Below are 14,862 nucleotides of genomic sequence, written 5' to 3'. Positions count from 1 at the left end.
ACCTGTCAGACCTGTCAGCACCTGCACAGGTATGAGTCAGTCAGCCCATAAACTGTGCATGTTAAAGGCGTTCAAAATTTCACAAGTAGGCTAAAGATAGAAACTTCCTTTCCACAGATTGGGGGAAATAAGTATAATACATACCATTATAACATTATTTTCATACCTGTGTGTAGGCCTACTTTAAAGTATTATTTCAGACAGCACTATTAGACCATTATAGTAAACATATTTTTTTTATTATCAATTACTATCAATACAATTCAAGACATCACTGTTAACAATGACACACCCTTTATTTTACTGTACATCTGTCACATTTTTCTGTGCCCTCCATTTCTGTGGAATTTGGAAGCTGAGTACTTGTTTCCACATAGTCCTTCCCCTGGATCCAGAATGTGTAGGGAAACTCCACTGAAGAGGCAGCCCCTACTTCACCCTAGAGGATATAGGTTTCAATCTAGTGTTAGGGAGTCGAGAAGACAGAAAGACCCAATCTGTTTTTTTGTGCAACTTCATTTATTTATATAACAATGACTACTCTGTATCTCTATAATATAGTACTAAGAGTAGAAAAGATACCTTCACGTTCAGGGCGATGAGTCCAATCTCAAAGCACTTGTCCGGGGCAGTCCTCCTGATGATGTCATCCAGGACAGTGTAACAGGCCATGTTGGGTGATGACCCCTGGGGGAGAGACAGAAAGTCAGTTGAGGTAAGGGTGGCCAAAAGTTCCAGGCAGGCTAATGCTGTGTGAATAATAGCTGGCTAGTTAGATTTCATGGGACAGTGTGGCTGCTCAAACATCTCAACCACAGGGCACATCAAACTGACTCACCTGACTCAGTATAAGGTTGACAAAGTAAAATGATTTATGACTTGATAATCTCATAACACTACCTGTTTCATCAGTTGAACAGCGTGGAAGCTTGGGCAATGACACATTATTTTATCACCATCACCTGTGGCTGATAAGAGAAGTCTTTAGAAAATATAATAAAACATATATTTGAGCATTCAAAGAAAAGATAATCCAAATAGTTCACATACCTGCCGCAGCGCCCACCTGAAAAAGTGAGCAGGGTTATACAATGACAGAGATGACAGTCATAGAAAAATGTGCCTGTTACACTTAGTGTGAACCTGCAATCTGACTGTTACTTCAGTTGGAATATTTTAAACCACTTTCAATTCAACATGCGTTTCCCTTGCTCTAGTGGTTTTTTGATCATAAGGATGTAAAACTGTGGTGAATTGGCTATGAATGAGATTCCCTTTAAGCGATACATTAACAATAGTGTATTAAAACTTTACATAAACCTGCAATCTTTGTAGGATTAACAAACATGCAGTAAAATGGATTCATTGTGTACTGTGTCAACAAACACAGAGGGAAAGAAGTTCATCAGTGTGTGCAGTTCTTTGATGGAGTTGATTTTGGTAGCTGTAAACTTGCCATGTGTTCAGCGTATAGGCCACATCCAGGTAGGGGTGAGTCTCCCACCCTCCCTGGTGATTTGAAGGGGGCCCCTGAAGTAGAAACTCCTGAAAAACAGGACATGAGCAAAATCAGCTGAATCATATTACTACAACCTAACCTCATACCGTAGCTACGATGGAAGTATATCTAGACTCTGAAAATAAATACTCAACTACTGGAGCTTGCAATATGTCTTTTACATAATAAATAAGAAAGAGCAAGAGAAAAAACAGAAGACACCAACTTCCTCACCAACAGTTATGTTCCCCATGTTGTCTAACGCTATAAGTCCTGTTGAGAAAGGGAAGAAGTTGTTAGATCTGATACTAAATATGTAACCTGCACTTTTAGACCTGCTTCCACAGATGTTTTGTACCAACTTGTCTTGCAGGAATGGTCAGTAATAATAATTTAAAAAAAGAGAAAGTGGGGTTATTTAACCTAGATGAGAAACTTTGATATTGGAGATGGGGGGAATCGAGACTATTGTAAAGAGATTCCAGATTCAAAACAGTAGGTGTCAGGTTAGGGATCCATAAATAATGTAATATACAACTAAGACTAATGTGATTATATGGATTAGGACTCCCCCTAGAGGACCAAACACTTTAATGCACAAGTCTCAGTCACATTTATCAGTCATTTTCAGTTGTTACAGTAGATGTTCTACTGTCACTCAATGCTCTACAATGAGCAGGAAGATCATGATAAATCAACATTTAAAAAAAATAAAGTTTCAGTTCTCACCAAGTGTGTCATGTCCACTGACACGTTGCTTCTGTTCCAGAAATTCCTGCAAGATTTATAATTTGTAGTTTTCCAACATCTGTCATTTATATTTAAAATGGTTAGCCATGCCATTTCCCCCCAGGGAGTATTGGTACCTGGTAAGCCTTGGCTGAGTGTGCACTCAGCATGTTGTCATTGGGCTCTATAGTAAAGCCCTGCTCCCTGGCAAAAGCTACTGCTCCCTCCCCAACAAGCAGACTGTGGGGGCTTCTGTCCATCACCCTACGAGCCACCCGCACCGGAGCCCCAACCCTGGAAACCATAGTTTCATACCGTTACATTTATTAATGGGCTTCCCTATGACTATTCATTTTCACAGACATCTCTTTCCCATGCCATGGCAGTGGTTTTAGCAGGTGGTTCTCTCACCCCCGTAGTGCTGCGACTGCCCCGAACCTGCCAGTGATGCCCTCCATGATGGCAGCATCACACTCCAACACTCCCCCACTGTTAGGGAATCCTCCCCTCCCCACAATGTGAAGCCCAGTCTTTGGATCATCTTCAACATCTGGAAGAAATACAAGAGTTTCACAATGGACATAAGACATGCTGCACTGTGGAACTGTAGTAGATGAGTCACCCACGCCAACTCATGCCAACCTGCCATGGCCTCCTCTACAGCATCTGTGGCGTGTCCTCCAGCGGTAATCAGGGACCGTATTCTCTCCACGGAAGGCTGAGAGAAACCCCATGTCCCCACAGCTGCCATGGTTCCGCTGTCTGAAGAACTCTACTGGGTCTAGGAGGACAAAACACAGGGTTATAGTCCCAATCCATATACTAATTCAAGTCCCCACATCCAAGGCCTGGGATAAACAAATGAGTAAATAAACAAATGGATTAATGATGCACTACTAGCACTTTCCTCTCATCTTCTTTCCTTCATGAGTCATCACCATTGGAAATGCTGGATTGATGAAAGCAAGAGATCTCTACCTATGCATTTACTGGGCAAAATATAAGGGGTTGTAGAATATGGACATGACCAAGAATTAAACACACTGATTTCACCACGACCAGTATAGATCTCTATACGACTCTGGATACAACAAATAGGCTACAAATCATCATTAGATTCTGAGAGGATCCTTGGTTTAAGTTATGCAACTGCCATGCTTGTAATGATTATTGCATGTTTGTTTACATCAGTACTTGGAAGAGGGTAGCTGCTTTTATCAACGGGGGTGTATTAACATACACTAGCGTTGCTCCCAACTGTATTGGGTTGCACAAAAAGAGGGAATTAGAGACCTTCCAAACGTGGGTCAGTTATAGACCCATTTCTTCTCTGCTTACCTCATGTCAAAATAAAAGCTCCCCCCCCCCCAAGTTGTTCATTTTTTGGCCACATGACGCATGTGCATAACTATTATTTATTTATATTCCGCGTCATAGTGACCAACCGACCGGCACAGTAAGTCGAAATTGAATTGTATTTAACTCGCTTCCTGCGCACTGTTTTTGTGCAACCCAATTCAATTGGGCTCAAAGCTAGTGTATGCATTGTAAATACACCCGCTTTGCTAAAAGCAGCTAGAGAGACTGGGTCCAAAGGCTATACATCGCCTACCTTCGTTCTCTTTCAGCTTCCCTGTACAGTACAACTCACATATATTATTTATGCTTATTTATGTTAAACGAAGCTGCCAATATATACAATTTAAAAAAACAGAACAAGAAAAATAGAACCACTGTAAAATGTTGTCTACCACTTGCCAACGAAAGTGATTTTCTTCTTCGATGAAGAAAACTGTGGTTGGCATCCACTGTTGCATTACCGCCACCTACTAGACTGGAGTTGAACTCTCTTAATACATTGTTTACATTTTTTTATAGCCTACCATCTGACACTACACTCACAAATTAAAAAGTATATATTAATAAATAAAAACCACCCTACTCCATTATTTAAATCTATGTAGTCCTACTTCAGGCCAACAGCCTGAAAGGATGGAATATCACCACTTAACACACCCTGTAACTCTTCTGACGTCAAGTCTCGCGCACCCAAATACTTCTGCAGCTACCACCATAACCTCAATTTTCTGCAATTTACGTTCCATCCCTGCAGTACAGTTGATAATCATTGCTATATCACTTGTTGGCTTATTTCTCTGTACTGGTACAGCTCTACTACGCACACCACTGCTCTCAGGATCCCTCCCTCCTGACCCATCTTTCTCTACTTTCTTCACTGCCTCAGCATATGACAACATGGTTAAAACAATCATTTTGATATCCTTGCATCCATAGCTCTGTCTATTAATCTGAGAGTGTTTTTTTTTTTCCAAAACAGAGGTGGGGCAACCTTTTTGTTATTGTTTCATCTGTGGATTTGCCCTTTAAACAGCTCAAGATATCAGTGTCACTAACAAAAATGTAAACAATAGGCTTGTAGCAAATGCAGCATATGGCTTTTATTTTTCACATGTAAATAGCCCTTTTCAGTAGTGCTCAAATCGTGCCATTCCATGTGCGCAGCATTTATTTTTCAACTCGAATCAATGAGCCCAATCAGTCCCCCATGACAACAAAATCCTGAAAAACAGAGTAGAGCTGTTTAGTAAGTACTTAGTTTTGGGGTCATGCTCAGGTTAAACAATTTGGCTAATCTATACTTCCATATTTCCAAATTCTATTCTTGAAGATCAAGGGGTATAACATTTATTGGAATGACTGAAATTCTAATAAACTTTGGTTTTTAATGTAAAGATATCATTTAATCGTATTATTATATGTAGTAGAAAGTGAAGGGTTAGAAGAAGCCTACATAACCAACCCATAAAGTTAAATACAACATCCATATATGGCCAGCTATGTATACTTTAACATTGATTTATTCTGCAATAGATGCCGTTCAATTGGTAACATACATTTTTGTCTTCTTTTAATGCTTCTTAAGGGGAAAGTAATCTAAATGTAACGGAATGTAATCAGATTACGTTACTGAGTTTAGGTAATCCAAAAGTTACATTACTGATTACAGTTTTGGACAGGTAACTGTAATGGATTACATTTAGAAAGTAACCTACCCAACCCTGTCGACATCCCATAGTCCCCACCTCTTCCTTTCCTGACCGGTGCAGGTGCGGCAGGGTAGCCTAGTGGTTAGAGCGTTGGACTAGTAACCGGAAGGTTGCAAGTTCAAATCCCCGAGCTGACAAGGTACAAATCTGTCGTTCTGCCCCTGAACAGGCAGTTAACCCACTAGGCCGTCATTGAAAATAAGAATTTGTTCTTAACTGACTTGCCTAGTAAAATAAAGGTAAAAAAAAAAAATATATGATAAAATTGCCTCATCTTACTACTAGCATCCCACTCCCTTTGCCAAAGATCAAGCCCTTTTGCCCGGATCAAGAACTTGACTTCTCTCTGGCTCAGCGAGAGCTGAATATCTACTCCTTCTCTCCTCACAGCACTCTTAGCCACCACATCGTCCTTCTCATTACCCTCCTGACCCACATGGACGGGAACCGAGAAAAATCTTACCACCACTCCCATCCTCTCCAATCCCAATAACATCACCATCATCTTCACAAACAAGTCTGTCATATCCGACCTGCCCATCTTCACATTACTCAACACTGCCGTCGAATCAGAGCAGATCACCACTCTGAGTGGTTTCACCTCCTCCACCCATCTCAAACCTAGCCAACTCGGCTGCATACACTGACACATAATCAGTTGACCGCTTACATACTCTAAGATTGAAATATGGGATGTACACTCCTGCCCCCACCCTAACACTGACTGGATCATTTGAATCATCTGAATATATCCTTAAAAATGAATAAAAACGGATTATCTATATATCTCTCCACACACCGTCTCACGCACCTTCCTACACTTAACTTTAATATGCTCAACATCTCCTCCAACGTAAGCCTCTCATCAAACCACATACCTAAATACACCCAACCTATATCCTGTCCGTATATTTGCAGCCTAACATCTTCAACCTTCCTCCTAGAATACACCATAAAGCAGGACTTGGCCATAGACATCCTAAACCCCCATGTTAGAGACCAATCTTCCACAACTCCCACAACTTCTTGCATCTTCCTCATCACATATTTAACTTTCCCACCTCTCTTCCATAAAAAATACACAACACTCATCACCTCTTTTATTTTCAGGGCCTCTCCTATCTCTGTACTAACTGTCACCAGGGCATCCATGGCAGACATCCCTCTCCTGAACCCACTCAGTGCTACGCTCATCAAACCCTTAAGAATGGCTTGACAGTCCTGACAGTCCCCGGGAGCTGGAGTGGTGTCACACTTTCTCCCCATCCCTAGCAAACACAGCTGATTAAATAAATTGCATTCATGATTAGTTGATTGATGGAGTCAGGTGTTTTAGCTGGGGCTGGGGGAAAAATGTGACACCAATCAGGACCCCGTGGACTGTCATGACTCTCCATACAGTGGATCAAAGGACCCATCAGCTAGGCAAATGCTTGGGGATAGCCAGACCCCCTCTCTCCCACAGAAGAGGGGAAGGGGGGGCTGGCTCTGCCGGTCTTGACACCTTAACACTGGGTTGTATATTTAGAGAGAACGTTCTCTTCCTTTCCCTGCAGTATTGGAAGACTGAAACGTCTTTGTTACAGAGAGTGTGGCCCACCTAAAAACTATAACATCAAAAGATTGGACATTGGAACATTATTTCTGAAATTCAAATGTTTGGAATGGTTGGTGGGGATGTAAATAATAAACATGTCATATTGTTTATTATTTTGTGATGTCATAAAGGATGGTATAACTAAATAACTGTATCCCTGAGGGTGTACACATTCTAGTTGTCAGGTTTGCATCTAAATGTTGTATAAAATATATGATTATGTATGATAATACTTTTGGGAAGATAGCAATGTGATTTTAGATTAGATAATTGTTTTCCATATAAACTTGTGACAAATTAGTAATCATGCCCAAGTGAGCACAGGCATTGTGTTCGCGTGATGGAACGCTCCCTTTTTATAAAAGCCTTTGTAACTACATTTCCATGAGACCAGCCAACATACAGCGCGAGCTGAACATGACAAATGGTTTAAACTCTACAGACCAGAAAACGTGAGACAGTAGTCCATACGTTTGAAATGGTGAAACTCTGACTCTCAATCCCTACAGAAGAAGAAGAAACTCACTAGACCATAGCATTTACCAGTCTGCAGCTGGCATGTAAAGTAGTCTAGGACATTTGACCAAAGACACAAGGGTGAAGAACAGATCCCTATCAGACAACCATTCATAAATCTCAAGTAACTGTTCTAACAACCACTCCACTACCAGAGAAGCTCTGCAAAGGACATTGTGACCTCTCGTGGACAAACCAGAGTCTTATATCCCTCGACAACTTCACCATAGGACCCACCAAGTTCAACAGAGATGGACGACGATCAAGGACAGCTCCGCGTAAATATATATTGCATTTCTAATCTGAATGAGCGGTGGTTAGTGTGCTAATTATTCATATTTCCGTGAGCGTAGCTTCCAAATGTAACAACGATAGTTGACTCTCCCTTTCCCTCTCTTTCCATCCTTCCATCTTTTATAACCAAACGGTTATGCTTTTGTTAGTCCACTAGGGACCTGTTTTCATTGTATTACATTAGTAATCAATAACCTATACTGTGTGTGTGTGTTTATGTATTCTGTGTTATTATTTAGTTAGTTAGTAAATAAATAATTACGCCAATTTGTGTATTGCTGATTCATCAATACAGTTAATGTTCCTTCAGATATCAAGGAGTATGTGACATTCAGAATGAGACTGACGAGGTAATGATTAATCAGTGACTGTTATTGAGATACATATCTTCCAAGAGTTTAATTTGGGAGATGGTAACTTGTTAAACAACTTTTTCTGTGGTGCCCCAAATGCCTAATGAGTTAATTGTTACATGATTAATTTAATTGAGTAACAATTAAACATAATTAATTGATTTAATAAATAACAGTCATCACATTATTGCAAGTCGCGTCACAACAACTGGAGTTGCCCACACCTGCCCTAGAGTCTAAGCTAACACATGGAATTGTTTAAAGATGGTCATATTTGAATTGTAGGACTCATTTCGGTATCAAAAAATGTTTTCTAAATTATTTGATGAAACATTGAATTTGACCTTACCGCTATTAGCCTATAGAAATGCATTACATAACAGATTCATACATTGAAAAACAGATAGTAAAAAATAAAAAAAATCTAAAGGAAGTTTGTTTTGAAGTGTTTGTCCTATATCTGAGACATATAAGAAAGATCAGATTATTTTTTTAAATTGACACATATTTAATACCTGTTTTTAGGCACTAAACTACTTCTAAATATACTTCCATCATTTTTTAAAACTGGTACAGGGCTACCTTCAGACAAGTCTTGTATGTGTTCTCAACTTTCAATAGTGGGGTCATATTAATGTGTAGCCCAAACTGTTCGGACACTTCAGACAGAAGTTGGCATATCTGTGGTACCGACTTCAGACACGATCATGTTCATGAGAGTCTCATCTTTCCATAGAGGGGTCCTAATAGTTTCTAGGCCAACCGTTCAGACACTACCATTTCGTGAGAAGGTCAATTTTCGGGAAGTCTCATGGTCCGACTAACATCGCTGTAGCTCTTCCACCTTTCCCCACAGATGCGGGTGGCCGACATCGGCGGATGTGGTTGATTGAGACGTAGCCCATGCAAAAAACAGATTTTTCTAGCTGGTTTTATGGGGATTTTTTAACTATGCTAATTGATTTTCTTCAGAACAAAGTTGACTACAAGTACAAAGTTGCCATTGTCTTTGCAATTGATACAAACAAATAACGTATAAAAAGATGCTTCAAACGTGTTACATCTGCTCCTACCACGTCCTCTACTTCTCATCCCGTGTCTTCCTAACCTGCCGCCACTCTCCCAGTGCTCTCTCCCTCTTCCTCTGTGTGTGTGTGTGTGTGTGTGTGTGTGTGATTGTGTGGGCGGAGCCAGGTGTGCTGGAGGCAGAGCAGATCTACACCAGCTGCAACCTGTTCCATAATCAAGACCTCTACAAATACTCAGCTCTGCCACTTCCACGCTGCCAGATTGTAACCTCTGCTTAGTCAATCTGCGGTTTTAGCCGGTTGTTCCTGATTAGAGCCTGTGTTTGTGTTATGCCTGTTTTCCCTTGCCTGATGCTGTTTTCCTCTCCGCTACAGTTCTGCCCACTCTGACCCCGTCTCCAGTCCCACGTCTTGTTAGTTCTGTTACTCTGTCCTGAACCCACCAATCCACTGCGTCCTTGGATTTCTCTCCCCGGACCTGCTTACCCAGTCCCAACTCGCCTCTCTCCAGCCTCAGCCTCTGCACTTGGCTTCCTGCAACCCGCCCAAGCTTCCCCTGACCTGCACCCCATCCTCCACCTGTGTTTCAATAAATACCTTGGTTACCTCATCCCAGTCTGCTCTTGGGTTCACCTGTTCCGCTCTGCATGACAAAATGACAACCGGATATGCCTATTTCAATCATATTCATGTTCAATCAATTGAGTAATATTTTACTACTTTCTGTAATTTGTCTCAATTTATTTCATGATGTGTAGCCTCAAAATTCAAAAGGCACTCGCACATCTGAGCTATAGTATCTTTGTTGCAGGTACATGATAATAAAGTATGTACTTTGTATGAATATTTATGAAATTGTTATATTTGGTAACACATGTTTATTTTTCTCTTGACGACAGCAACATTTGATGCACTGAACGGATGTGGGTGGAGCTGCAGATTAAAAACACTTACAAAGCTCTGATGAATGCCTTGAGGCCAATACGTAAGCTTAATAAACAGTGATACTAGCAAGAACAGTGTGCAGGTTTCTCTTTTATTTCGTTGTTGCATAACGTGCACAATGATGTGCCAAATTGGTGATTTAGTGCATTTTTATTGGGTAAGCATTACATTAGAAAAAGCCACCTCAATATTTGCTGCACTAGGTTGTAATAGGAGCTGATCCGTAGTCACTATTGTGAAATAATTATGTTAAATTAAGATTTGAATGGAGAAAGCTAATCTGAGAGCAGCGCTCCCTTTCTTTTGACACTATCGACACATTGTAACGCTCGTCTGAAGAAGGGGACCAAAGTGCAGCGTGGTACGTGTTCATGATTATTTATTCAAACTGAACACGGTAACAAAGTGGAACAAAACGAAACAGTTCTATCTGGTGAAAACAGAAAACAACTACCCACAAAACACAGGTGCCTAACTACCCACAAAACACAAAGCTGCCTAAGTATGATTCTCAATCAGAGACAACTATAGACAGCTGCCTCTGATTGAGAACCACACCCGGCCAAACACACATAAATAGAAAACAGAGAAATAAAGAAACTAGAATGCCCACCCTAGTCACACCCTGGCCTAACCAAAATAGAGAATAAAAGCCTCTCTATGGCCAGGGCGTGACACACATGCTCCAATGACACACTTAGCGACTGTTCTCTTTGCATGGTGTTTTGGAAAACGCATGTTACATCTTTACTACAACGACCGAAGATGTATCTTTAAAACACTTGTAAGCCTAAATTCCATCGCTATTGGGAAACCGGGCCCTGGTCTCGTGGCCTCCCATCCCTACAGCTCCCGCCCAGCACAGTCAAAGCTCTTCTCTGTCCTGTCACCCCATGGTAGAAACGAGCTTCCCCCTGAAGCTAGGACAGCAGAGCCACTGCCCATCTTCCGAAAATGTCTGAAACCCTACCTCTTCAAAGAGTATCTTAAATAAGACATGTCAGTCTTATTATCCCCCCAAAATTAAATAAATAAATAATTTCTTTTCCTTTCATCAAATCATTTTATATACCTTCAGGGGTCCTAAAATTCTAAATCAAATGGCTAAATGATCAATTTTATGACCATCTTTAAACAATTCCACATTTTAGTTTAGTAGATGTTGAGATCTAAGTGCTTAGACCTAGGCCTACTTAAGATGAATGCACTAAATGTATGTCACTCTGGAGCATCTGCTAAATGACTTAAATATAAAATGTAAACCCACAGGTGCCCCAATCTCATCCTGGTTAAAATTACCTCATCTTTCCTCTGCTACCCCACATACCCCCTCACACCCCTTACAGATCCCTTGATGACAAAAAAAAGTGCTGTCCCCTTTTCTCCTACTCCCACTCTATCTGACACTTCCATATGACGCACTAAATGCACATAGACCAATCTGTACAAAATATAAAATAAAATAACAGGAGACAAAAATCACAACAAAAATCATAACATACTGTCTCAGCCTCCAGTATTTATGCTGCAGTAGTTTATGTGTCGGGGGGCTAGGGTCAGTTTGTTATATCTGGAGTACTTCTCCTGTCCTATTCGGTGTCCTGTGTGAATCTAAGTGTGCGTTCTCTAATTCTCTCCTTCTCTCTTTCTCTCTCTCGGAGGACCTGAGCCCTAGGACCATGCCCCAGGACTACCTGACATGATGACTCCTTGCTGTCCCCAGTCCACCTGGCTGTGCTGCTGCTCCAGTTTCAACTGTTCTGCCTTATTATTATTCGACCATGCTGATCATTTATGAACATTTGAACATCTTGGCCATGTTCTGTTATAATCTCCACCCGGCACAGCCAGAAGAGGACTGGCCATCCCACATATGCTCTCTCTAATTCTCTCTTTCTTTCTCTCTCTCGGAGGACCTGAGCCCTAGGACCATGCCCCAGGAATACCTGACATGATGACTCCTTGCTGTCCCCAGTCCACCTGACTGTGCTGCTGCTCCAGTTTCAACTATTCTGCCTTATTATTATTCGACCATGCTGGTCATTTATGAACATTTGAACATCTTGACCATGTTTTGTTATAATCTCCACCCGGCACAGCCAGAAGAGGACTGGCCACCCCACATAGCCTGGTTCCTCTCTAGGTTTCTTCCTAGGTTTTGGCCTTTCTAGGGAGTTTTTCCTAGCCACCGTGCTTCTTCACCTGCATTGCTTGCTGTTTGGGGTTTTAGGCTGGGTTTCTGTACAGCACTTTGAGATATCAGCTGATGTACGAAGGGCTATATAAAATAAATTTGATTTGATTTGATTTGATAACAGCCATAGTTCTTCCAATAGAAAGCATATGGAACAGGAGGACATTAGGGAACAGGGAGAGACAACTGAACACACGAGACTGTAATCCCAACCCCAATCAGCAGAGGGTGTGATATGCATTCAACATTAGATAAGGCCTGCTCTCTGCCAGGCTCCAGTTAGTGATCTGAGCAATGGAGACAGCTGCTGAAAACAACAGCCAAAGAATAAGCTATCATGGTAACACAAACACAGCACTGTTGATCAATTTCAGCTTTGAATAGATAGGAGCTACTGTGGGGGATAAAGATAATTCAATCCACATCAATAGGACTTAAAAGGTTTACTTTACACTATACCAGGTAGTGGAGAGTGGGGTAAGTTGAGCCATTTTTTACATTCAGCATCACTACGTCAAAGGAAATATAGTATTTTTTAAACAAAGATATTGTATAGACATATATTTTAGGATGTTGTGTATCCCTGGAAATAATCAGAATTCATATAAACATTACAGTTTTGAAAATATAGCCATTCCCACCAAAATTGTCTCTTGGCACAAACTACCCCGGGTAGGGGGTAAGTCGAACCACGGGACAGGGTAAGTTAAGCCGCCTACACATTTCTGTACTGAATGAAATATTACCACTACCTTTTTAGAACCATGTCTATCTTTATTTCCCAAACACAAATCAACAATCACGATCATGTTTTTTGTCTTTGTATGATTTTAAAACGTATTTTTACACAGGCTAAAGACCAAACAAACACTGTACTTTTTAAAACTACTTTAACATAGGCCCCGTTGTTACTTCATATCTCAGCGATAATGCCTTGCATTACGCCTGGGAAAAAAAAACACTTCAATTTGCTCAACTGGCCATTGGCTCAACCATTGCTTCAACTTACCCCATGACCATTGACTCAATTTAACCCAAGGCAAACATTTTTACTCTATTAGCCTGCACAGCTACAAGAATGCACTTTCATGCTAGGTTTAGGACCTCATATTGAAGCTTGTATATACCCTAACTGATGACCCTAACTGATAAAAGCGTCATGAAATCTTTGACTTGTTGAAAATCTGTTTGTTTTTTTACGCAGCTTGCTTACCACGTTTTCCATGTGGTTTCTTCCTTCACAGACTCCATGAAATGATGACCTCTTCCTAAATATTTGGTCAAATCCCACAATCTGTTAGGGCCTAGATAAAGCAGTCCCAACAGCAGAGTCCCAACAGCAGAGTCCCAACACCTCACCATGGCTACACCTGGCTTTAAGTGGAGTTTTGTCTGGCAGCGAAACAGTTCATTTAGCCTCCTTTACTACCTTTAAAAAAAACATAGCTGATATGGCAGACTTGCTTAATCAAATGTGGTTCTGCTGACATTTGAGATGTACAAACTATGGGGACGACAAGCGGATAAGAGGCTATCCGTAATTTCGATTAAGACATTAATGAGCAAGCTACGATGGACGTAGTCAATATAACTATTTGTTCAGCACTTTTTAAATGTACGGTGACAGAATTCAGAACATGGGCCGTTCTTACAGTGCATTCTCTGTACAAGTCAGAACCATAGGATAAATAAAGGGGACATATAAACAGACAATGAAAACTCTTGCAATATTTGATGATTACATTTCTCTAAAACAGGTAATAGGCTATATGTGCACCACCAAGTTAGAACAAGTAGGCGAAATTAAGAGGTGAAAATATACAAAATTATTGAACGCCGTTTGGGTCTTTGCGTGTCAAAAAAGATACATGTCATATAACAGTATTTGATGCATTAAATAAGCTTTTAATTTGTCACGACAAATAACACAATTCTATAATAGAATTGTTATTTGACGTGACAAATGAAAAGCTTATTTAAACACTAGCCAAACAAGCACACACCGGGCCACGAACGATAAGGGAAAGGGGGATACCTAGTCAGTTGTACAACTGAATGCCTTCAACTGAAATGTGTCTTCTGCATTTAACACAACCCCTCTGAATCAGAGAGGTGCGGGGGGGCTGTCTTAATCGACATCCACGTCTTCGACAACCAGGGAACAGTGGGTTAACTGCTTTGCTCAGGGGCAGAATGACAGATTTGTACGTTGTCAGCTCGGGGATTCGATCCAGCAACCTTTCAGTTACTGGCCCAACGCTCTAACCACTAGATGTATTTACAATACCACATTGGTGAAAATTATTAGGATGAAGCACAGGGGCTACTAACAGCTTACTACACAACATACATGTAATATGACTTTCTTATCTACAGTATACATTGCTCCCTTGCATATTACATAATATATGCAGCAGCATACAAGACGTTTTTGGACTCACCTTGTGAAGGTGGCACAGCGGTCTTTTGTAGGCATATTTTGTCATCAAACTTAGTCATCAAAGTATGGCATTCTCTGGATTTATGGTGGGAATTCGGGGGGAAAAACACAGCCACTCCATTGAATAGCAGGCGGTTAGTGGTTTCTTTGCAATGCTTGCAGTTAGCCACTGTTTCCTTCCAAATGACTTCTTGTTGAAT

At 40.8% G+C, this 14,862-nt stretch overlaps 1 protein-coding gene across 2 annotated transcripts; it reads right to left on the bottom strand.

The window, feature by feature from the left end:
* Window positions 1-220: 220 nt before the first annotated feature.
* zgc:153169 (N(4)-(beta-N-acetylglucosaminyl)-L-asparaginase) lies at window positions 221-4,053 on the bottom strand. Of its 2 annotated transcripts, none has more exons than XM_021580379.3 (11): window positions 3,840-4,053; window positions 2,870-3,008; window positions 2,639-2,777; window positions 2,365-2,521; window positions 2,228-2,273; window positions 1,733-1,771; window positions 1,457-1,545; window positions 1,051-1,066; window positions 901-968; window positions 583-687; window positions 221-439 (listed from the first exon to the last, which is right to left on the bottom strand). In XM_021580379.3, exons 2-11 carry the CDS (start codon window positions 2,976-2,978, stop codon window positions 296-298), a joined length of 912 nt encoding a protein of 303 aa, XP_021436054.1. In that variant the 5' UTR covers window positions 2,979-3,008; window positions 3,840-4,053; the 3' UTR covers window positions 221-295. The 2 variants fall into 2 exon arrangements, with proteins under 2 accessions (XP_021436054.1, XP_021436057.1); XM_021580382.3 differs by having other exon boundaries at window positions 901-962.
* Window positions 4,054-14,862: the final 10,809 nt, after the last annotated feature.

The sequence above is a fragment of the Oncorhynchus mykiss genome, chromosome 23 (genome assembly GCF_057628025.1).
Source record: "Oncorhynchus mykiss isolate SJ-2025 chromosome 23, ASM5762802v1, whole genome shotgun sequence".
Taxonomy (NCBI): domain Eukaryota; kingdom Metazoa; phylum Chordata; class Actinopteri; order Salmoniformes; family Salmonidae; genus Oncorhynchus; species Oncorhynchus mykiss.
This window is presented reverse-complemented; position numbering and strand designations above follow the sequence as displayed.